Raw genomic sequence first — 26,191 nt, forward strand, 5'->3', positions numbered from 1 at the left:
AAAAAGCAGTGGGGCCTTAATGAGTCAGCGATGTGTGAATGCGGTGGGTGCAGACCACCGAACATGTGGTCAACGAATGCCCGCTGCATTCATTCCCCGGCGGGATTGATGAGGTCCATAGGGCGATGCCTGGCTCACTGACCTAGATGTTCCCCTCTGACCTCCTCACCATACGAAAGAAGAAAGCAAATTTGCAAATGATTCAAGTACTTATTATAATTAATTAAAACAATCAATTATTGCTGAAGGCCTTCGCGGACAGGGGTGATCTCAAGGGGAGACCTATGCACAACATTTTATGATGCACCACTCCCGTTTCACACATTTTAAATTTAAATATCGTTGGTGGTCAAACAATGAAAACACAGCTAAGCTGCATATTTTTCTGTATACGATTTTATCATTATATATACAAACAATATCACTATACTCCAGTGTGCATATTAAGAAGATATAAAATAGTAAAAAGATATATATAATATAACAATAAGAATATTAAATAGTATTTTATCATAAAATATATTAATTGTTAAAAATATTTGGCATGATAAGAGAGATATGCGATAAAAAGATATAAATAAACTCGAAGCATGCTTAATAAGAATTGAATTTACCAAATCATCAAGGATTTCAAAAATATTATTGAATTTCTGTTCGGAAAAGATTGGTGTTATTTCCTTTAATTGCTTTATTATTATAATCTACTTCTCTCTTTTATTTTATCTTTGTTATATTGTCACATCAAAACAACTTACGATATTACTATGGAGAGTTTAAAAATTCACTTTTTATATAAAATAATCTCTAATAACAATTAACATCCTTTTAAGCTGCCAGTCGTACTGACTCAATAAAATATGCAATAGCAATTTTCTAAATCTCTTTCGATAAAAAGCTTTTCAAATTTTTCATAAATGCATTATGGAAATGATTTCAATTCAGTAGAGTTGTAACTTCAGGTGAAATGTCGCAGTCTGGAAGCAAAAAAACATGCGTAAAGTTATCTTATAAGATTAAAATTCCATGCAAACAAAAAAATATTAGTATTCAATCAACACCATTAAAAAAAGGACAAACAAAACATTGAACATGCTTACACCACAATATAATATATATTAATGAAAGAAGTTTAAAATAATATTATGTAGCTACTTAAATTTTAGTAGAAGAAGAATTGAATGTCGCGTTTAGCAAACTTAGCAATATCTTCAAATATAAGAAAATACATCAACACTTCCTAACCCCGGTATTCAATAAATGCATACTACCAGTATTCACATTTCGAGTGAAAATGAGAACTTTCACTAAGCTAGTTTTACTGTAGTTATAAAAAAATATATTTGCAATGAAATTAATAAAGTCTCAAATTTGAAGCTGGTAATGAAGTACAAACATATATACATATTTATTCAAAATTTATCATAATAAAAATCAAGACAATTTGGATGATATTATAAAACTGTTAAAAAAATTTCCTCAATCATCCATCAAATTTTTCGTGTTTTCAGTTTTACCCCAGCTGCGCCTGCAAAGTGGACGCGGTGGCCCTCTCTTCGGACGGAGTCTCGGTAAAGAGGGTGGAGGACAGGTTGAGGGCCACCAGTAGACAGCACAGCAGCAGCGGCCCGAAGATAGCTCCCTCAACCCCGAGGCAAAATATGCCCCCCGCAATTGCCAGTCCCGTGAAATATGGGTGGCCACCACTGAAATAGTATGTAATAATTAGAAAAATACAAAGATTTTAGTACGGTTATAAGGGACTGGAAACAAAATACCTCCTATCTAGGAAAACGTTTAAACATGGTATATATTTGAGCTGGTCGGGTGTTGTAGACCATGAAAAAAAAAATTCTCATGTAAATAGTGTTTAATCTATGGTATCCGACATACTGTTACAAGTAAAGAATGGTAAGTGGTCCAAGACGGCGGACAGGCGACACTTGCCGTGTTCTGTGTCATCGCAATTAACGGATGAAGTGATTAAAAACATTGTAAACTCTGTGGATCTTTTTGACAGTGCTGATAGTGTCGCTGATTCCATATTTTCTATCGAAAACTACGAAGAAAACTCTTCAAGTAGTGGAGATATGACCACAATAAAATTTTGACATCTTTCCGACCTGTTCTTTGTAAAGCGTGTTATGTGTTTTCATTTAACCTGTTTTATACACTACAACTTTGATTAATTTACCTGAAATTGTTGTGTTTTAAAATTTTATTCATATGAAGTCAAATGCGTTAGATAATTTTAATGATTTAAATATTGTTCTAACATTGTAAAAAACAGTATTTTAAATAATTTTAGGTTGTTGCTGGAACATTTATACTTAGTATGCAAGCTACAGCAAGAACCCGAAAGAGAAAAGGTTTCTTCAAATACAATATGTATATTGTTCTTAAACTAACGTTGATATCACTTTCAATAAACTTAACGTGCATTTTGCAACGGTAATTATTTTTCTAATTTTTTACACTTTATTACATTAGAAATAAAACATCCTAATCCTAGTTTAAAATATTTCATATACCATAAATTGGTACTTATATTAATGTAATGGCTTTTTATTAACATTTTTCAAGTTTTGTTATTTTGTTTCAAATCATATTCTTGAATTGTCTTACAATAAAAGTTTAATGAAAAATAAAAATGACTCTTAATTTTTTTTTTTTTTTTTTAAACTTCCGATTTTATTGTCCGGGTTAAATCTTCACCATAGGAAAAACTAAACCCTTCCACACACTTTTCCACAAATGATCATCTAGTCAATCAACATTATGTAAGTGCATTATATAAGCAAAATAAATACAAAACAATACAAGAACAACACGTCAACTCACCAGAGATCAAATGGGAAAATAATTCACCAGACTCCAGATATTTTCATATCAGAGGGTTCGGCTCGGTAGAACTTCTAACAGGGCCTATAAATCCTACTGATCCCTCAAAAACATCTTTTGTTATCCTACATGTATTCAAAATGACTGACTTTTGCATCTTTATATATACATTTTTTGATACATCTAATACGCCTAAATTTTTAATGAGAGAGCTAGGTATAATGCCAGTAGCCGAAATAACGAATGGTAATATTTTTATAGTCTGAGAATGCCAAATTCTTTTTATTTCATTTCCTAAATCTGTGTATTTTCTTATTTTTTCATTAACAGATTTTTGAATATTACAGGAATTTGGAATAGCGACATCAATGATATAAGTTATTTTTTTAATTTTGTCATGTAAAACTATATCGGGTTTATTATGATTAATCGTTCGGTCTGTTAGTATAGTTTTATCATAATATATTTTATAAAATTCGTTTTCTAAAAATGAATTTGGTTCGTATTCATAATGTGGTACTATATTACGGCAGTCAATCAAGTTATGTTTAATTACCAAATTTTGGTGAATTATTTTTAAAACTTGATTGTGCCTAAATGTATACTCGGACGGTGCTAATATAGAACATCCCGATATAATATGTTCTATAGTTTCCGGAAAAGCCAAACATTTGATGAATTATTATTAATTAATTAATTATTTAATTAATTAATTATTCTATGAATTATGTTATTTTTAAGTATCCAAACGTTAAAAATGTTATAGCTCAAAACTATTTTAGTATTTATCAGTTAACATGGTCTACACCCGAGCAGCTAATTTGTAGGTTCCAAATCAAGGGCTTAAAGTCAAACAATATTATCTACAAAAAAACATACCAATATGGAATGGAATGTTTTTTTGTAGATAATATTGTTGGACTTTAAGCCCTTGAAATTAGACCATTTTTAATATCAGCTTTTATCAAGTGATTAAAAAAACATTAAATAGTAAAAAGAGGTAAAAGTTAATAGGCATATGCTTAGTAAATAAAAGTTGCAACATAATATTATTGTAATATCTTTGACAGTAATCTCAAGTTTTAATTTCGTCGAATTTAATGTTTCAAAGACCCAATCCTGTCTGATTACGTCTAAAAGGGATCTAAATGATAACCTAGTCTCCTTCAACGGAAGCAATCTTCCGAACAGGCCTTCCATTGATATGCTTGGTGTAACTATAAGTGACCAGCTCAGGTATGGGGGCTCCATTGAAGCCAGAGTAAAGCTGGCCTCTCAGAAGCTGGGCGTACTGTACAGGGCCCGCAGATACTTTAATAGTACACAACTGCTGACCCTGTACAAATCGCAAGTGCGCCCTACTGTCGAATTTGGCAGCCATCTCTGGTCCGGAGCCCCTAAATACCTGATAAAAACCCTTGACTCTGTGCAAAAACGGGCGGTCCGTTTGATAGATTCCCCAATCTTAACAAACGGACTGCAATCTTTAGAGCACAGGCGTCAGGTAGGTATGCTGTCCTCGTTCTATCGGTATTACAATGGAAGATTCTCTGAGGAACTAGCGTCATTGATCCCTTCGGCACCGGTGCGTAGTCGGGATACACGCCAATGCGCGCCCAACATTTGTACACGGTTGACATTTGTCACATGAGAACGGGTCGCTTCTACGATTCGTTCTTAAGTTCAACAGCTCGGCTGTGGAACGAACTGCCGGCCTCTGTGTTTCCTCCCTCCAATAACATGGGACTCTTCAAGACCCATGTTCACTCCTTCCTCTCCACAAAAAGACCCTCCACACAGCATCCCCAAAGATGACATAGGCCCTGAGGGAAATTATTTTCTTCAGGGCCTCCTGTGTGGAGTTAATATAAAAAAAAAAAGTGTAAGAGCTCACCCATAGATGGCACAAGATTAGTCTATTATGTTGCCCACGGATGGTGTTTAGCTGTCGAGTATTGTAGAGACTGAGTGCATGAAAAATAAAGCAGGAATCTCCAGATCAAGACAGTGGAGGCTCGTAACTTTTGTGTGTGATTGAGTTCCAATTTTGGAAAATTCGATATTACTGATGTTGTTTATTCCAAAGATTTTTTTTTTTTTACGAAAATTCGATTTTTGTATGAAGATTTTCAGAAAATTTCAGTTTAGCCGTGCGCCGCAAAATCTTCATACAAAAACCGAATTTTTGAAAAAAAACAAGAAGATGCTTTAGGCTACAACGATATCAATAGTGCCATTTTTTTAATATTAGCACTCTAGTACAACAAAAAGTCAAGAGCCGCAACTAGGAAATGCAATCCCGGTATACCGGGATCCCGAAATACCGAGATCCCGCAGATATTTTGCGGGACTAATCTCGGTCGAAAATTTTGCGGGATCCCGCTGGACTGGCGGGATTACAGAGAAGCGCAGCATTGTCACTTCAAGACGAACTCGAACTGACTTTGATTACTATGAAGAGTTCGAGATCAACAGCCCATCAACATATCTGGCAATATGAGCAACCTTGAGGTTTTGATAACGAAGGAAATGAATTACTTCGAGTCCGGTGGATTAAAAGGCGCATACCTTCAATTCACTTCCAATGCGCTAATGACTATTGTGCCAACCAGCGTGGAAGCTGAACGAGCTTTTTCAGCCGCTGGCTACCTTGTGTCCAATATCAGAAGCCGTTTATCAGATGACACAATTAATACTTTAACTTTTTTACGAAGCTATTTCCAAAATAATGTTTAATTAAACTTATTATGCTCATTGTACAAGAATATTGTTTATCGTGTGAACATTATTATTTAAATTTAAGTTTCAGTTCAGTTTCAGTTTCAGTGCCGGCAATCCGGGCTTTTATTTTATTTTCATTTGTGTATATAGATTTCTTTTACCCACCTCACTAGACAAAGTCTGTTCCGAGGCGGGTATGTTATGTAAATTTATGTCTTATCTTATTCTTTGCCAATTTATGACTTAAACTTTATCTATGTCTAACTAAAGGTATACCTATTAATAAATCATTTAAAATGTCCCAAAGAACTTGTTTTATTATAGGTATAAATTTAAAAGTCTAAAAACAAGGTTGGTAGATTGAGGTATTTATTATGCGTTTGATTAGATATCTAAGTCCACTCTGCTGGATCCCGCAAATACCTGGATCCAGCGGGACTAAGATTGTTCAGTCCCGCTAATACCTGGATTGACATTTTCTTGCGGGATTGCATTCCCTAGCCGCAACTGGATCAAGCTCCAGATTATTCCAACCGCCTGCTAATTGAGATATCAGAGCTCATTGTCAATCTATCACATTAAAGTTCAAAGTGTTTTGTTGAGTTGATTTGTCAGAGTTTTATTTAATAAGAGAGTTTGTGAGAAAACCCGGAGATGCAACAATTAATATTATGTTTAATTTACACTATACAATTACAGCATGCAGGCTAAATCTCATTTTATTTTTTTAACTATGTATATCACAGTCTGTATCTGTGTTTTCTCTTCAATAAAAAGCAACAATGTATGTCACAAATGGTGCGTTATAAATTGATACAATAATAACAACAAAGTAGTAATAACATCAATAAATCATTAGCTGACGGACATTATAATGGAGTTTATACACTTGGCAAACTGAAGGTCAACAATACTCATCGATTGCAGTCAATAATCTATCTATATAAACAAAAATGTAAATGTTTGATTGTTTGTTAGTTAAGTCTCCTAAAGTTCTTTTCCGATTGCTTCGAAATGTTGACACAACGTTGCATTCCAATATGTGTATGTATTTATATACCTATATTTTATAGATGTCACCTGTGACAGGTAAAAACACTTTTTTTTTAAAAACAGATCCATCTGTTTGATGTAAAAGCAACATGCGCTATTGTTTCTCTATCAGCACAGACAGATTTAGCCACAGCAACGCATGGATAAATAATCTGAGAAATATCTATAATATATTACTTATTATGATATTTGGATATAGGTGTGTGTTTTGTCAAATAAATAATAAGATCATATTTCAATCCATGACAGTAAGGAAAACACAATGATTTCTGTGAGACCATATGAGCTGTTCCCAGAAGCGAACAAATTAGCCTGAGGGTTCATTTTCTTCTTTGCTTCCGTTAGATACCTATACTGTTCCAATTTATTTTAATTTGTTGGGGTGGTTCAAACAATCACATTTATTTATATTATTGATATTATTAGAACGGTCCCCATTCAATTCTCGGCCTTTTCAGCTTTTTATCAAATTATAAAATCAATTTGATCAAAAATCCTAAAATTACACTGACTGTCGATATGATGGTCATGAAATGTGTTGGAGTTTAAATCACCTCAACTTTACTCATGCCTTTGAATGGTACCTTTTGCTGCACTATTAGAAGTAAATTTATTATATTTTATTCTACTCTAATGGACATTGCCCATAAATTGTCAGAATGCATCTATAAATTTAAATGCGTTACTTCTTAATCTCCTTGTAGATGATGGTGTCCACGTAGGAGGCGGGGGCGAACTGGCACACAGCCAGAAGGACGGCCAGCACTGGCTGACCCTGAGCGAGCCACAAATCCAGTACAGCGGGCACGCAGGCCAGGTAGGTGCCCAGGAACGGCACGGCTGCCAGGATCGCCGCCAGAGCTGTTCGTAATAAAAATAATAGGTACAGCTGTGACAGCTATATATACAAACTACATAATAGAAACATAGGGAGATATGCATGGAAGCGTCGCCTTGAAAATGTCGCTGAGCTATGACCAAACCGCATAGTGCGATAACTACATAGAATAGGTTTCGACAAGACTCTTCTAATTTTTTTTGCCACCTATTTGATGAATAGGAGACAGTGTGTATGCATCGACCGATATGGGTCTAGGGAATTCTCTGCATTCTCTGGAATACCACAGGGGTCAAACCTAGGGCCACTTTTATTTATAATTTTAATTGATGACATTCAAGAATGGATCAAATATGTCGCTTGCCTGCTTTTTGCTGATGATCTCAAATTACTTTACTTTATAAAGATTTGTGACGGGCAAGATTGTGTCGAATTACAAATCGATTTGGATTCAATTTCATCATGGGCTGATGAAAATAAATTATTTTTAATACAAAGAAAGTGTCACTACGTCATATACACGTTTGAGAAACCCCATCAAGTTTGATTTTTGTTTTAAAGAAGATATATTGTCACCAGTAAAATTCATCAAGGACGTAGTGGTAGTCTTCGATACCAAACTTATGTTTTCAGATCATATATTGCACTTGACATCAACATGCTACAAGCTTTTAGGGTTTGTAATAAGATATTGCAAACAGTTTTCTATTCCTGAAGCAATGATGGCTATGAATAATTGCATTATAAGGTCTAAAATTGAATACGTCTCAGCCGTATGAGCCCCATACCAGCAAAAATACAGTGAGAAATAAAAAAAAAAGTTCCTTAGATACCTTTATATGAGAATGCATGCAAAGTACCCGCGATTCATGCATCACAAAGATAAAACGCGCTACCAAAGACTCTTAAAATTATGAATAATTTTGCCCATACCTCCAGGAATAATGTTAGTTATTTGTACCAAGCAATTATTACCAAGGACGCCAACATAAGTATGACACGAGGTATGGCGCTATTAAATAATATGTCTAAGATTGTCGATATTTTTAATAGTAGCCTCAAAGGATTCAAGTGGCATGTAAATGTCATTTTTTACCCAATATAAATATGTATTACATATTTCTTCTTTTATTAATTAAATATGTAGTTTATGTTATATGTGCATTGTAAATGGACAAATGTCTGTTATGCACAAAAAAAAAATCAGAGCAGCGGAGCTAACGAAAGTTATGAGTTTGATGTGTAGGAAGAAACAAAGACGAGGCACTGCCAAACAAATTATGCATTTGTTTGCACCCGTCCACACGTAACATGAATAAAATGTTTTGGCCTTATAAAAACTCAACTCTTCGCAAGAAAGACGTACAAATACAATATTGGATTGATTCACCGATGCAATATTGCATTTTTATGCCTTTCTTGAAAGAATTGAGTTTGTTTACGGACAAAACTATTTATTTATATTCATATTGCGTATGTACAAATAATTTACCATAAATTTTTTAAATATAACTTCCAAAAAGTGAATTTTAATAAAATAATTAAATTAACGCCATCTATGAACACGTATATTATAATATACGTTATGTTTATCCTTAACCAAAAACTAATAGATCACAAGACACAGAATCCAATCAGCCTTAATTAAATTAACTAAAACCTTTTAAAATGTTTTAATAAATAAAAATTATTTAATTTTAAATGTTGGAAGTTCTCATAATTTGTGAGGTCGGTTTGATTCAGTGTTCCGGCCTTTTGATCTGGGTGGTTTTGCTTTAACAGGGTTTGATTTGATTTAGGTATTTACAAAAAGTAATAATGGTTTTTATTTAAAATCACCAAAAAATTTTAGGTACATACATATTTAATAAGTTCTTTAATCAACGAATAATTAAAACAGAGAACTGATAGGGAAAGTTGAGATCAATTATTTATTTTATCATCTAAATTTATTAAACCTAGTATGTAGTACATAATGCATTTTTAGTCAGTTTTGTATTGTAATCCGGTTATAAAAGTTGAGTTTCAGTTTGCTGAAGTGTAGCCGGCATTTCTCAACTTTTCTCTACTTTCTATAAATATAATATTCATGTATTATATATATAAACCTTCCGGAAGAAATTCTCTAAGTGATATTAAAAATCCTATCGAAATCCGTTGTGTAGTTTAGAAGAACTAAGCGCACAAACAGACAGACGCGGATAGATATTTTGTTTTATACTATTTACAAAAGTCGTACATAGTTTTTTTTTTGTTCCCACTTGTCTTTGTGCATTTATTTGTTATATATGTATGTGAAGGGCACTGGTTATAACAGTAAAATATAGTATAGATATATTATGCATTAATAAACTAAAAAAAACTCTTTAGTATTTGCTTATTTAGTCATACTCCGGTAAAATCAAGTTCGACGACAAAATTATTTTTTAAATTGTTAAATTTATTTTTGTGTTTGCCCTTGTGGATTATATCTCACAGGACGCAATTGGGAATATAAATATTTATAGAAATCCAGGGCCCTCTGCTTGTTTTCTTGAACATATTTTGAACATGACTCTTTGTCGAAACATTTGGAGATGGACTGGAAGCTAGCTACTTCGCTCGCGCCCTGTGGCTCCTTCTGTGAAGCTGGTGTAGAATTATTATCCTTGTTGAGTATTTTGTCAATAGTAGCATTGGAAATATTAAGAGTTCTCATGTATGATACTAAGCCCATGATTCGGCCATCAATAATATCACGTTGCTGTGACGAAACATTGCTTTTATTCACACTTGAATCTTGTAAAACAATATTTTCCAGTTTTCCTTGTGTGTTCCTCGATTCATTTAAGACATCACGTGTAGGCAACTCTTCTCTCGTTGTTAAATTATGTCTGGACGCTGTCTTTATTACGTAAAATGCTGGAGCAGGCTCAGTGACATTTAACTCCAATCTGCCTAAATTGAGATCATAATTTTCTAGATTACTCAACCCTGTTTGCTTTTTATAGTGGGAATTCAACTCCAACTCTTGGGCTGAAATATTGCGGATTGTTTTGTCGTAATAAAGATAGCACATCATTCTGGCCTCGGCAGCGAGATGACACATGTTATTGACAATCACAATTTTGATAATGCTTAGCGGTAGATAGCAGGGGGAGTCCAGACAAGTATTGTTATTATCGGGAGAAAGCAGTTTGTCATTCAGCTCAGTGACAATGTTGAAAGCATCTCCCAAATAAGGATAGAAATACAGCCAGGCCACTCTGCTGCAAACACAGTTGATCATATTGTGTTGTATGTCCATCTGTTTGTCGGATGATTCAAATGTGCTTCTGTCAAAGTAAAGCGATCCAATCTCCGTGTTTCTCACCTTGTTATAAGAGAATGTGTATTGGGAGAGTTTGTTACGACAATCAGTTTTGATATTCATGAAAGCGCTTGTTTTAATAAGGTCAAAATCATTGTAAGTAATCTCCACACAGTTGCTTACGATACCAAAAGCTTCTGGTTTTATTAAACTTAAATTGTTTCTTTGAATGATGACTTGTTCCGCTGTAATATTCAATCCATTTGAGTGCAATTCATTAACTTCGTTCTGACTAAATATGAATTTATGACTGTTAACATTAACAGCATTTGAGCAAAGAATGTAAATATTGGAACTATTCATTAGAAATACACCATCCACGCTCATAACAATGTTATTAAAAGCTCTTTCTTTGATTGTTTTGACTGTGATGTTATCAAAAAGCAATTCTTTGATTCCGTGCAAATTGTCAAATGCATTGTGATCAATCTGTTCGATGGTGACGTTTTTAAACAATATTCTATCTATGTGTTCTTGATGTCCAATACAGCAACGTTCGTCCTTATAATCAGTGAATGCACGTCCAGGGATATTATGAATAATGCTGACATTCTCGAAGGATACATTGCTCGGTAAATATTGCAAAGTATCACGGTTTGTGATGGGGAAATCTAACTGAAAGCAGTTAACAATATGAAGTTGTTTTAAATTCGCATGAATTTTAGTTGGCACATATTCAAAATGCAACTCAACAATTCCACAGTCAAGGATTGATAAACTGATGACAGATTTATAAAAATAGTCCTGCATGTAGAAATTGACATTCTGAAACAAAATACAAGGGATTAACAAGCTTACTATGTAGTATTTTATTTAAACAAGGAAGTATGAATACATATTATAATGTATTCCAAAGAATTATGTTACTTACTGTGTTGTTCCCTCGTCCATCTTGGCAAGAAAAAGAAACAACTTCAGGTGTATTGTTTGAGCACCTCCAACCGGGTGATTTACAACTTTCAAATATAACTCTATAACTGCATGTTGCAAATTTCACAATGTAAAGAAAGTAAAGAAGCTTAAGTGGAAGGCACATTTTTAATTTGTGTCAAAAACGCACTTGATATTTGTGTTCTCGTTTAATAACAGTGAAATTGATTAAATGCATCCACGCTTTCCAATAATCTAATTTCAATTAAAATTGCATACATTATCACAAGTTGTAGAACGGGTGGACCAAAAATAACAAACACATTATTATTAAACCGGCAGAAGTTAAAAAATAAAAAAATAATTACATCGTATAGAATATATTGGGAGCAGCAAAAATATGACGCCCGTTAATTACTATTAATTACTATTGAGTGACAAAATCTAAATTATTATGCCACTTAATTACTATTGAGTGACCAAATCAAAATTATCACGCCCCTTAATTACTATTGAGTGACAAAATCTAAATTACCATGCCCCTTTACTATTGAGTGACAAAATCAAAATTATCACGCCCCTTAATTACTATTGAGTGACCAAATCAAAATTATCACGCCCCTTAATTATTATTGAGTGACAAAATCTAAACTATCATGTCCCTTAATTACTATTGGGTGACACAATCAAAAATATTATGCCCGTTAATTACTTTTGAGTGATAAAATCAAAATTATTCTTAATAACAGATAAATCGGATAATTCATTTGACACTTTTGAAACACGCATTAAGAAATGACCCGCCTGAACCAAAGCAATTATTTGAGTAAAGTCGCTGATAATATTAAAGTTTCTCTCATTTATTGAGATACATAGATCATTGTATTCTTCATTAGAATTTCCAGAAATAAACTAAAAAGATAAAGTTTCAGTGCATTTACAGTACTCCTATGATCTGCTTCCCACCGGCGACCTTAATTTTAATTATAACTTTTTCAAAATCATTTAAAACAACAATCAAACTATTGATGAGCATTTTAAATTGTCTCATTTCAAGTTATTTTTATAAATACACTTTAAGAAATTTTAGAGTGAAACTCTCTTAGGCCACGTCCGCACAGACAGGCGGCTTGCTTAGCGCTTAGAGTCTAGCGAGTCACCTAGCGAGTAGCTTACTAAAACAAACGTTCTAGAATACTCGCGACTGGCCGCACTGCGCGCTTGGCGCCTAGCTAGTCGCATGCTAGTCGCTTTGCGTGTATCGAAGTGAACCAACGTGTTGGTTTTTTGTCACTAGGCGCGAGGCATTTTTGAAGAGAAAAATGGACGAAATATTAATTGCATCTGTTTTTAAAAGAGAACCTCTGTGGAATCCAGCTAATGAACTCCATAAAAATGGAGTTGTCTTTAAAAAAAAAAAAATATTAATAAACTATGGGAAGAGGTAGCAATCGAAGTAGAAAAAGATGGTATGTACTAAAAAGTGATCTATTTATTTCTGTCATAATTTTTTTTACAATGAGACATTAATTATGGTTATGGCGTTGGATTATGTATACTAAGAAGTAGATCAAATGATTCTCTGGACTGGACTGGTAAAATTTTTCGTCAAAATTACGCAATTGTTTATACAGAACATTAAACTCCCCATGACTTGACCGTGACTTATTTATGTCATGAACCCAACATGATGGATAAGGCCGTGAAATGGTATATTTTAAAGATGAATTTTCTGTAAGTAGCAGTTTTAGAGCTATTTTTGAAAGTGACATCTCGTTAACGTGGCGACAAGCAAATGACCAAGACACCTAGCGACCCACCACGCAAACCACCTTCAGTGCGGTCACCGTGTATCCTAGCAAGTAGCCAGAATACAAGCCACTAGGCTCTAGGCGCTAAGCAAGCCGCCTGTCTGTGCGGACGTAGCCTTATAGCTCAAAGGGACAGGAAAAATAAAACGTCTTATGTGGGAAAACTTCTTAATTGGGTATCACAGTACAAAAAAAGAAATAACTCACCCGAAGGCAGGTAAACAATCTTAGCTCCAAACAGGTTGTGAATGAGCCAAGTCCATAGACCGTAGAACACGGCCATCTTTAGCGTAGCCTTGAATACTCCATTCACGGCATCCGTCAATGCTAAGCCAAACCTCGAACCATTGTTTGGAGAAAAGTTGGATATCATTTCAATCGGCTTGTACAAGACGGAGCTGGAGTTGAGAAGATAGAAGAGGGTAGTGAAGAAAACAACCTTGAAAAGAAATTAAGACGATTCATCAAATGAAATATATAACACACGTTTATAAGGTCCTCGGGAATGGAACAGTTCATGATAAATACTTGCTAGAGTCAACACACATTTACAAGATCCTAGGAAATGGAACAGTTCATAATATTTCCTTGCTCAATAAATTGTTAAATAATCTTAAAATTTGTTAATTAATGTTAATAATTTGGGCGCCAATTTAGAATAATATATATTTAAATAAAAATGCACACACACTGTAGGTAAAGGAAAGGGCTTTAAAATAATGTTAGTGAGGAACTCATTAAAATGCTTTGACCCTACCTACATATCTCAAATTGAATGTAAATGTAATGAAAATCATTGAGGAACGGCTGAAGGAAAACATTATTTTGGATTTGTGGCCAAAATACCTAACAAAACCTTTTGACGGAGCAGATTTGTTTTACATCAAAAGGTGTAGGAATTATCTAGTGCTTACTGTGGACTTTAACCTTGTCGCAATAGCAGAATAACAGCTAGCAATCATTTTAGAACATATTATCCATTGGCTTTGCGTGCGCTGATTTTTCTATTTTTTTGTGCGTGATGCACAGGGAGTTGAAAATTTGTTATAATACGGAAAAGCGATACAGGCAAATTTTTTTACGTGGCATCACCAATTAGGGTACCTATACGGCGTGGGGGAAGAGAGTGAAAATTTTGTTATAACTGTCATTCTCAAGGACAACGAATTTACAAGCACAGCAAGCGAAAAAATTTCTAGGTCGGAGGGCAAACCAATGCTTTCAATTTTTACTTTTTGGAAAGTCAGAATCCGGACAATATTTAGACCGTTACCCTTTGGTATTTTATTATATGGAAATCTTTTAGAATTGTTAAAACGTATCAGATTATCCGGCTAGTAGAGAGTGGACAAATGCCAGCGAGTTCAATCCAATACTAGCTAAGTCCTCCATCATTGCACAAGTCCTGTGCCCTCAATGTGTATCATTTTGGCACCTAGCCGGGGCCTCCTGAGAGGTTAGGGCCCTATGGAAGATTTGATTTAATATCTTCAGAGTCCTGTGTCCTCAGTGTATATGACATATTATGCCCTGAGGAACTTATTTCCTATTTGGGCATCCTGTGTGAAGTTAATGTTAAAAAATAATACAGGGCCCATAGGGTAAAGACAGAACTGCAAGGGGGCCCCAGAGGGGTCAGCAGTGGGGGCTCAGTCAGCATTTGCTAAAATGCTGACCGTCGGATCTGTCCCTGATATTGTGTCATGCAAACAAATTCCTAATTGTACCAAAAACAAACAACTCGATTCGTAATATGTAGATATGTTAATCTGTGCATTATACCCATAAGCTTTAAATTCTTTTTTTGTACTTTGATGCTGTCGACAAATGCGTTTACAGTGTTCAAAGACTTTTCAGACTAAATATGAGGTTTCTACAATATTTCAACTCGATTCATCTGTCGCGTCATTTGGTTGTGTGTTGTAAGTGAGGACAACAAAGTGTCATTAAATTGCAGTAGTGCTGTTTAAACACTGTATGACTAGAAAAAATAAATCCATAGCTTTTTATTCCGAATATATATATTATAATTAATATATTTTTGTCTTTAGGGATATGTATTACAAGGGATGTGCAGCATCCAAAGAATGTATGTATGAAGGGACTGCGCCTGGAAGGCATGTAATTAATTTATGCTAAGGATTTTTTTAAAGGTTGTATTAGAACGTAAATATGTAAATGTTTTACTTTCAAAGTACGAATAATGAAGACAGTTTTATTTGAAATGTTTTCTTCCTATTCAATAATTAGATATTTATCACAGTAAGTTCTAAATATGTATTTGAACTCACCATGCCAAGAATGAAATTCAGAACGGCTGAGCTGCCTCCGAGGAGCACAGAAGTGACTGAAGTAAGGGACCCCAACACCAGAGTGATATTACCCTTGAAAAGGGACCACAAGGAATCCAGAAGGGCCATCAATGTGCCAACATTCTGTTTGGCGAAATCTACTAGCCCGCTTGTGTTGAATATTCCTGAAGTATAGAAAAAAAACACATAAACATAATAACGATAATGAAAACTTATCAAATAAGTGTGAATTATACATCATTATAGGCCAGTTGCTTCACAGAACTGAAATAATAACAGAACTTGAAAATTTACTTTCAAATTTGTTGAATTGTTCAAATTCTGTGAAACAACCCGTTCATAATTTTGAGATGTATTGACATATGTAGAAAACTTTTTTAACCTAATGAAAAAACCTACAATTAACACCCAAAAGATAAAAATATTTTATGTTGAAACTGAACGTAACCAAATGCCCTAATATTATATGGAATTTGATGTAACTAACTCTAACTCTGAATACCAAATTTTTGTTTTAAAAAAGGTTGTATTTAGAATATTTAAGTTTAGTGTCACAAAGTTTTTAACAAAAATGTCAATTAGAAAGAAGAAGATATCTGTGAAAGTTAATCATGCAACATAACAAAAATGGCATGTACTTTGAAATACGATAATTCATAATTTTAGTGATTGCCCGTACCTATTACAAAATATAAATTTCAGATATCCGTTAAGAGATACTCGATCTCCGGACACATTTTATATTCTTAAGAGCACTACTAATTATCTTGAAAATGTATTTATAAGAAGAAATTTTGTTTAAAATAGATTATGCTCTGATATCGATCTGTTTAACACAAACCTCAATAAATTCATAACATTCATAAAAAAATATCATTCAATCGAACATGTCTATTCTTTTTTTCTTTTCGATTTTATGTCCGGGTTAAATCTTCCCCATAGGAAAAACTAAACCCTTCCACACACTTTTCCACAAATGATCATCTAGTCAATCAACATTATGTAAGTGCATTATATAAGCAAAATAAATACAAAACAATACAAGAACAACACGTCAACTCACCAGAGATCAAATGGGAAAATAATTCACCGACTCCAGATATTTTCATATCAGAGGGTTCGGCTCGGTAGAACTTCTAACAGGGCCTATAAATCCTACTGATCCCTCAACATAAATATTTAAAAAATCTTTCGTTACCCTACATGTATTCAAAATGAAAACTCTTCAAGTAGTGGAGATATGACCACAATAAAATTTTGACATCTTTCTGACCTGTTCCGTGTAAAGCTTGTTATGTGTTTTCATTTAACTTGTTTTATACACTACAACTTTGATTGATTTACCTGAAATTGTTGTCTTTTAAAATTTTATTCATATGAAGTCAAATGCGTTAGATAATTTTAATGATTAAAATATTGTTCTAGACATTGTAAAAAAGAGTATTTTAAATGATTTTAGGTTGTTGCTGGAACATTTATACTTAGTATGCAAGCTACAGCAAGAACCCGAAAGAGAAAAGGTTTCTTCAAATACAATATGTATATTGTTCTTAAACTAACGTTGATATCACTTTCAATAAACTTACCGTGCATTTTGCAACGGTAATTATTTTTCTAATTTTTTACACTTTATTACATTAGAAATAAAACATCCTAATCCTAGTTTAAAATATTTTATATACCATAAATTGGTACTTATATTAATGTAATGGCTTTTTATTAACATTTTTCAAGTTTTGTTATTTTGTTTCAAATCATATTCTTGAATTGTCTTACAATAAAAGTTTAATGAAAAATAAAAATGACTCCTAATTTTTTTTTTTGTTAGCATAGTTCTAAAATCGTTCTAATTTATCTAAATCTGTATTGGACCATTTAATTATGCCAAATGAGTACGTTAATAGAGGTATTGCCCAAGGATTTACATATTGCTTTTACTAAATTTTTAGCAGATAGATTGCATTTTAAAATTTTCCTGATCCTAGTTTGAAATTCAATCCTAATATCATTTTTAATACTAGTATGGTCTAATCTATTTGATTGTGGGTATCCTAAATACTTATAAACCTCATCCCTTTTCATACTAGTAATTTGGAAATTTCTAAATATACTCTCGTCCCCATCTACAATTTTGCCTTTCTCTATATGGATCGTTCTACATTTATCTAAACCAAAAGTCATTTTGATATCATCTGAAAAGTTTTTAACTACCTCGATCATTTTCTCTAAATTTTGTTCAGAATTCAAAAATAATTTTATATCATCCATAAATAATAAATGCGAAATTGTACTACTCTCCCTTGTATTACCCTTAATTTTTATTCCAAACTTGCTTTTAATTAAAACTTTAGATAGAGGATTCAATGCTAAGCAAAACCAAAGAGGACTCAATGAGTCTCCTTGAAAAATCCCTCTTTTAATTGAAATGTCCGGTATTACTATTTTCTTACCTTTTAAATTGATAAGTAAATTGGTATTCCAAAAGGACATAATATTTTCCAAAAAGTTAATAATAATGGGGTTAATTTTATATATATTTAATACTTTGATTATCCACGAGTGCGGGACACTATCGAAAGCCTTTTGGTAGTCTATATAGCAAGTATGTAAATTACGTTTTCGAGTTTGAATCTGTTTTAGAATTACAGAATAAATAACTAATTGTTCTTTACATCCCATATGTTTTCTGCGACAACCTTTTTGTTGTTCAGATAAAATATTTTTTTCATCTAAATGAGTATATATTAAATCTGTCAAGCAAGAGGTTACAATTTTTATTTTAACTTATATATTTTTTCATCACAATTCCTCCTTTTTTCCACTTCTGCTTTCAGTTTGAATTGAAATAAATAAGTTTGAGTGGCAGAATAACAGCACAATTGAATAACAGCAGTTTTAATTGAACAGCAGTTTTAATTGAACAACTGCAATTTTAATTGAATAACGTCACTTTCTCTGGTAGTCATTATTGATATCCACTCCATGTTTAAATGTAAACCTAGAAAATATATTTATTTTTCGGAATAACTTTATTGAGTAAAACCTCAAATTGTAATATTTAAATATTGAAGACAATATTAGTGATTTCTAAACGAAAATCTGAAACAGAAAAATCAGAAAAGGAAACGGTCACATCTGGGACTCGAACCCAGGACCCTTGTCTTTCCGGGACAGTGCTCTACCAACTAAGCTAATGGGACCCTATTCCCCTCGGTCACTTTTAACTGTATCATACTTCGAATAAGAACTACTAACATTGTCTTCATTTTTTCACCGCACATTTTTATTGAGGATTTAAGGGTCCTGGGTTCGAGTCCCAGATGTGACCGTTTCCTTTTCTGATTTTTCTGTTTCAGATTTTCGTTTAGAAATCACTAATATTGTCTTCAATATTTAGAAAATATATATTTTTTAAACTTATTGTATATTTAAGTAGTTGCATTTTATCAGAACTGCTTGTATTATATTGTTATGTATTTTTCTTTTTTTAATTTGGTCTTACATTTTTTAGGTTGACTTTTATTGGTCAATGATATAAACACTGTAAATATGAAAGTATAAAGACTGTTCATAACGTTAATAAAAAATAAAAATTTAAAAAATATATCTGATTGATGTGAAGATTGCCCAACACTGACACCATTGTGTCTAACTGTCGCATAAGTATTATAAAGCTAATCATTTCCTATATTGTGCATGAACAAAGGTAGTCTTCATTACCTGGAGTCTTGGTAATATCATCCACAAAAGTTCTCCAGGACTGCTCAATGGCTGCGGCATTGACCTGCGGCCCCACATCGTTGTTGGACAGCCAGGCCTGATAAACCCGGTCCCACAACTCCAGCAGCTGCTTCTCTATCTTGGCACTCTTCTCCTCGTCACTGTCCTGCAGCACTCCCTTTATCTACAGACAGAAAGCAACACAAATTGTATATACGCAAAATAACCAGAACAAATCTAAGTAGGTATGTTCAACAATTAAATTTGGGATTCACCTGCTGAAGCCCCAAAATACTTAAAATAAACCTACTGGATTTTGTGCAAAGGAGGGCGGTTCGTCTGATCGTCAATATCTAATGCACAGATGCAATGTAGGCATTCTGAGTCTGTTCTACAGTTATTTCAATGGAGCCTGCTCTAAGGAGCTAGCAGTATTGATCCCCTGTACACCGGTGCACATATGCGAAACTCAACGTGCACGAGAGGAACACCTGACAGTTGATGTTGGCTTCACGAGAACGAGTCGTTTCTTTGACTCGTTTTTATATCCGGGCCTCAAGACCCGCATTCTAAAATTCTCTTTCCACGGCCTCTACCTTTACCCACCTCACAACGCTGTCCAACCAGGTGGTGATATAGATACCCTGTCTTATACTGTACAGACATGGGTGCTCTTATGGGGTGAAATAAAAAATATATATAAAAAAAACAACAACAAAAACTGTGATCTGACACAATTCAACAGAAAACTATCAAATTGAAGACAGCTGGAAAGAAATAATATGTACTCTTCATCATCATAAAATATTGCATCAAGGGTGCTATAACGTATAACACTTGAAAAGTTCTGGCCACCTCTAGAAAATGCCTCCACTCCTGCCAATCTCCTTCAGTTTTCTTCCAGTTACTTTGTTGGTCATTAAAGATGTAAATATTTCTAGACGTTTTGTTTTTGAAGAGTTTCATTTTACAATGTACTGTTAGCTGCATATTTAAATATTGGCGCCACAGGCATTTGGTTCGGTCTTATGCTGCTAGAGGTGCACTCTGTCGGCCAACAGGAAAACTACTCCAGCTGCCGTGCGTATCAGCCGGTAACGAAGGGATTGACTGGACCTGCTGGACACCCGGGATGAGGCAGCACCCGTCCCACCCCGTCCCAACAGTCAACAGCCAACGGCTGGAATTTTGAACTGCGCAATACGCGATATAACCTTACTGAATATTGGATGTTATTATTGTCATATACCGTGAAGACAATATTATATTTCATCATAACCATTTACTTAGCGTTTTATTATTGCTAACAGTATGTACCTACATTTGTAACTTAACTTTAATAGTTTCACTTAAACTTTCACTTACACTTACACTCACACTTTTCTGACTGTTTTCAATGTTATTTTGCCTGTTTATTCCGTAAATAATGCACTGATAATAATAACATGCGAAATTTGTATCATGACCATAGACAACCAATTGAGCCTGCGATCTCCGAAACCAGCGATAGAGCTCTTACTGCTACACTTGAAGTGAAAATCGAAGATCTTGTGACATTTTTTACAAACTTATTATTAATATTTATTTGTGTAACTACTTACCGTTTTGGATAACCCTTCTCTTCCATACAAGTAGGCATTGTCAAGCAGGGAATCGATAGTGTCATCTAGGCCAGGCGGAAGGAGCTGCCTCAGTTCTGGGTTGTTAACAACAGTGCGATTGATCAAGCTTCCAGTTAGCTGCACAACAGTTATTCCCTCAGAATATATCTGGAATAATCAAACATACCTATGAATGGTATCTTTAATCCTCTCATCCGCAAAGCGTCAATCTATCAGCAAACCTATACTATGCCAACAACCGCACAGGGTCTAACTGTCGGTGCAAACTTTAATGTATCGTGGACAATGAAATAAGAAACTTTGGGAATCAAAAAACCTAAAAGTATGAAAGGTAATATCTTACCTGAACTCCCATGAAGATAGGAGAGCACGTCAGAAACATTATAAGTCCTAAAATCACAACAATGGACGACACAGAATCAATAGAATCCTTGGCCGTTTCGTGCAATGTGTTGTTGAACTTGCTCAGTATTTTGAAAATGCCTTGCATATGAGCGGGAACCAATGCCGAGTACCTAAAAAAAAAATAATAATTAATAATTGGCTTAAGTTAATTGAGATTTGAATGCAATTATTTTGTCATTTTTGTGTGTACATAATATATTATCGACTTATTACTTATCACTTATTCACGACAATCGACCATTTCAATAAGATTCATGCTAGGCGGGCATAATTTATGCTGTTAAATAAATCAAGACTATTTATTTATAGAACCCTTTTAAATGACATTATTCATTAATCTATTTTTTTACATAAATACTCGTGCCTAGAGTGATTCAAAGTCAACATAACATAAAAAATGATATAAACCACTTTATTTGAGTTATATAGGTCGACCGGTTTCGGTTGCACTCAACCTTCTTCATGACAATGGAAATATAAACTGACAGTAAAAACTCATTGTCCTAAGAAGGTTGAGTGCAACCGAAACCACAAATAAAGTGGTTTAAAACTAAGTAAAAAAAAAATCATTTATACAATACCAAGCCACAAAATGTTTGCTTTCTTCGATAAAAAAAAATTATACCTACTAAACAACAAAAAGTTATGTCATTTTTACTACATCCAATAAATTGAAAACGAGTTTGCACCAAAATTAATTCAGTTGCCATGGTCAGTTTCAGTCAAAATAACTTCAGATGGGTTAACTAGAAGAAGATCCGAGGAATTAGCATTATTTATCCCTTTGCTACCAGTGATCAGGTGGGAAACACACAAAACGCCCACCGTTGACATTTTGTCACACGAGAACGGGTCGCTTTTACAATTCATTCTTGTGTTCAACAGCTTGGGTGTGGAATGATTTGCCGACCCCTGTGTTTTCTCCCTCCCACAACATGTCACTCCTCCTTCATGTCCTCTAAAATACTCCCCACACAGCATTACTTAAGATGAGTACTTTACCTTGTATTGCACCAAGACTTGATATTGCTCACAGCCTCGCAAATATGATTCCCGAGGAAATTCCACATGCCGAAGAGCTGCCCGATCGTCTTTATTATAAATATTCCTAAAATTATTAAAATTAAAGGCCACATCCAGGAATTCTTCCACAGCACCATAGCCCCACAGGCCCAAAGCAGGAACTTAAAATAAGGGGTACTCTCTGACTCTTCGTCAATCTGTATCACGGGTTTGGATGACTTGATGTCTCCACAGAGGTCAGTGCTTAAGGCTTTGCGTTGAAGTGATGCTATTATATGGCTCTCTATAGCTGACTTGGACTCTGGTGTGGACAGAGGTAAAGAAGAAAGGGTCCTGGTCTGAAAGGCGGCCCGAGACCTGACAGGAAAGGATATATCGTCGATTCTTGATATTTTTTCGAAAGAATCCGAAATAGCTGCTTTTTCGTCTGACGAGCTTGTTAGTTTATTTTCAATTTCTTTGTCATCGCTGCTGTTTTCTGCACTGATTGCTTCAAAGCTCTCTTTGTTATAAAAAGTCCACTTGGCAGCTTTCATGTATGAAATTTCTTTTCCTAAAATCAATAATGAATCATTATTATAATATGTAATAATTACTACCTGTCTTCTCCCCGAATTTTTAAACGCTTCCCTGCCGGAACAAATTGCAAAATATGGAATAAACACACGACATCTGGTCTTGTTAAATGGATATTTTTGTATAGAACCATAACTCACAGTGAAAATTAAAACATTTGACCAAGAAATATACATAATACAGGAAATTGCACAATACTAGATCTCGGTGTTCTATAGTTTTTGCTGTTGTGAAAATCGACTTTTCTGTCTCTGTAAAATGGTTTATGAAAGTAACACTGCTTTTTTGTAGGACATACAATTATAAGTTTATCTTTTATTTATTTATTTATAGTATTTGCCAAAATATTTTATTTCAATTAGGTTTATTATTGTTTCTTACCGTTATTTTTGGATTTATTGTAATTCTCGCTGACTTGTATGATGAACCCAATAAGCGCAATGATCTGCAGGATGATGAAAGTAAAGCCTTGCAGCGTGCCCGTGAGATGTGCGATATAACTGCTCACGCACAGCCAAACCAGGACTGACATCTTCCTGAACAGATCTTCCCGCTCCTTGTTCCAAAGCACGGCTATGCTTATGAAGTAGCCGACGGCTAAACTAATAAACTGAAAATTTAAAAAATACCCTTTAACCTTTGGGATGCCAATGAATCCGTAGCGGATTTGCTACTAACTCACCGCACTTGCTTCGATTTCAAAATATTTTGAATCAGATTGGCCCAATTGGAGCAGTCCGCTCTGGGCACGAACTTAAAAAAAAACAAAGCCCAAGGAGCCAATGCGCTGACAATAACATGACAGTACAACAACAGCACCCTTGAGGTTTTTACTAGCTTCGGTCATCCGGCTTCGCTTTAAACAAGCATCATCGGGGTACAAAATTAAATTAATCATATATAAGCAAACACTATTTATTTTTTTATTAGTTTAATTTTGTACTACGATGATGCGTGTGTTAAGCAAAACCATAAGAAAATCAGTCATAATAAATTAAATAAATCTGTGGTTATATAACATATAACACAGGCTGAAAATTTAAACGTAAATGATGATACCATGTGAAGAAACAATAGACAATACAAATTTAAAATTTTATTTCATATTTTAATATTATTCACATTTCGTTAATGCATTGTGGTTACTGAAATAGCTGTTTGTCATTGTTATCTAACTGATGCAAAGTGTTTTTTAATATGTATGTATTCCCTGGGGTCACCCCCGGGAATACATACATTTTTTTTTTTTTTTTTATAGTGAATACCTCACAAGAGTCCCAACTGCTCCCGTCTGGAGCCAGTGAGACTATGGCATCCCCAATTGGGGGATGTTGTGAGGCTGAAGGTAAGTGGGGAAGGGAAAGAGGAAGGTGGGGAAGTACCTGGCTATTCAGATCTAGTCACTAAACACGGCTAAAGCCATTTGGAGCAACGTTTCAATTCTGAATGGTGGTCTTACACCAGGGCGATACTGGTAGTATCTTCCACTCTGGAACGTGCCGCAAATATACTATATATTATTTTAATTAATTAATTGTGAAATAACACAAATTAATCAAATAAAATTTATTTGCGCACGCCGGGTTCGAACCCGCGACCTTCGGAATGGCAGTCCAATGCGTTACCACTGGACTATGCCGGCCGTCATATAACAAGTGATAATCAATACATAACAAGTGATGGAAAAAAAACTAGGTTATATATGTAACTATTTAACCGAGTTTTTGTTTCATCACTTTTCATAACTTTATAGCACTTTTTATAGGTGTGTTGAATTGTTATTTTGAGGAGTAATCATGGAACCGTTCCCGAATGACGAATAACCTAACAATATTTTTAATTTTTCTACTACCACCACAGTAAGTGGAAAATTTAGCTTGTTTCGTGATGGAGGACTTAGCCAGCCAAGAAATTGAAAGCACGACGCCTGGGTGGGTACCCAAACACGATGCCAACTCAGGTTCGGTGGTCAGAAAAAATGTGCCAATTAACCATATCCCTTGTATCTGTATATTTACCGGGCGGCCTCCGTCTATAGTAGGCCTAGGAGCCCAGCCTCTCGAGTTGCTTCTCCAACTTTATTGATATTTCCACCAGATATAAATATGAAACTGAAATGAATTTCACTTACCGTGAAAGTATTGCAAACTCTCAAGAAAGTGGTGATGGCAAAATTGAACATTTGGGCCACCCTCCAAACGTAGCTGAGACATCCCCAAGGAAACCAGTTGTAAAACCACACCAAAACCCCCGTTGATAAAAACAGGCAACCAGCTATCTGTAATATTCATTCAATAAATTAATTAATTATATCATGACCCAAGTATATTTTTTTTAAATGTCTCTAAAACAAGTTATTTAATATTTTATAACCGCGCAAAAACCATTGTATTCGGAAATAATTTATTTGAGGCTTACCAAAGTAATGGAAAATCAATGCAAACCTTATAATAATCTTGTATTGCTCTGTTTATAACTTTAGATATTTCATTTAAAATATCAATTGGGATTGTGACCACTCCTACAATCAGTGGCCTGTTTGTATTTTCCATTTTCTGGAACCATTTCCTCATTTTTGTGGCAATTGAATATTTGATTGGGTGCAAAAGAGACCCAACCAGCAGAGCCCATAGAAGGGGTTTGAAGAAAGGGTCTAGGACCAAAAATAGGGCGAACCCTACGGCACAGCAAACGCCAAGTAAAAACAAGGCTATGGCATTATAAAGGGCATGCTTTAATGGTTTTTCGTGACCTTGTGGTAAACCACCGATCATGTGAAAAATATTGTTGAAATGAGTGCCTAAATTTGGAGAATTCTGCATTTTTAAAATTCATTAATCAATGTTATACAATAATATAAACTAATCAGACTAAAAATTCATATTTTCGTAATACGAATCTTTATTTAAAAATACACGATGAGCTAATTTCCATGCGTGTTTTTTATCTACCGATCGGCTCTGACACCACTGACACTATTATTATGCTGGGCGTGTTTTGACAGTTGTGAACAGCTGTTGATATCCACAGAAACTAACATCAACAATAGACAA

General features: G+C 34.3%; 2 protein-coding genes across 2 annotated transcripts; both read right to left on the reverse strand.

Moving 5' to 3' along the window:
* Positions 1-551: 551 nt before the first annotated feature.
* LOC149416871 (transmembrane protein 245) lies at positions 552-26,107 on the reverse strand. The gene is made up of 12 exons (XM_089641026.1): positions 25,583-26,107; positions 25,270-25,416; positions 23,520-23,748; positions 22,542-23,115; positions 21,478-21,649; positions 21,114-21,281; positions 19,513-19,696; positions 15,772-15,956; positions 13,688-13,919; positions 7,299-7,473; positions 1,515-1,703; positions 552-974 (listed from the first exon to the last, which is right to left on the reverse strand). Exons 1-12 carry the CDS (start codon positions 25,958-25,960, stop codon positions 956-958), a joined length of 2,652 nt encoding a protein of 883 aa, XP_089497152.1. The 5' UTR covers positions 25,961-26,107; the 3' UTR covers positions 552-955.
* On the reverse strand, positions 9,308-11,911 carry LOC149416872 (uncharacterized). The gene is made up of 2 exons (XM_089640666.1): positions 11,671-11,911; positions 9,308-11,564 (listed from the first exon to the last, which is right to left on the reverse strand). Exons 1-2 carry the CDS (start codon positions 11,833-11,835, stop codon positions 9,891-9,893), a joined length of 1,839 nt encoding a protein of 612 aa, XP_089496792.1. The 5' UTR covers positions 11,836-11,911; the 3' UTR covers positions 9,308-9,890.
* Positions 26,108-26,191: the final 84 nt, after the last annotated feature.

Source organism: Hesperophylax consimilis, chromosome 16 (assembly GCF_061612785.1).
Source record: "Hesperophylax consimilis isolate HC1 chromosome 16, BYU_Hcon_1.0, whole genome shotgun sequence".
Classification (NCBI taxonomy): Eukaryota; Metazoa; Arthropoda; class Insecta; order Trichoptera; family Limnephilidae; genus Hesperophylax; species Hesperophylax consimilis.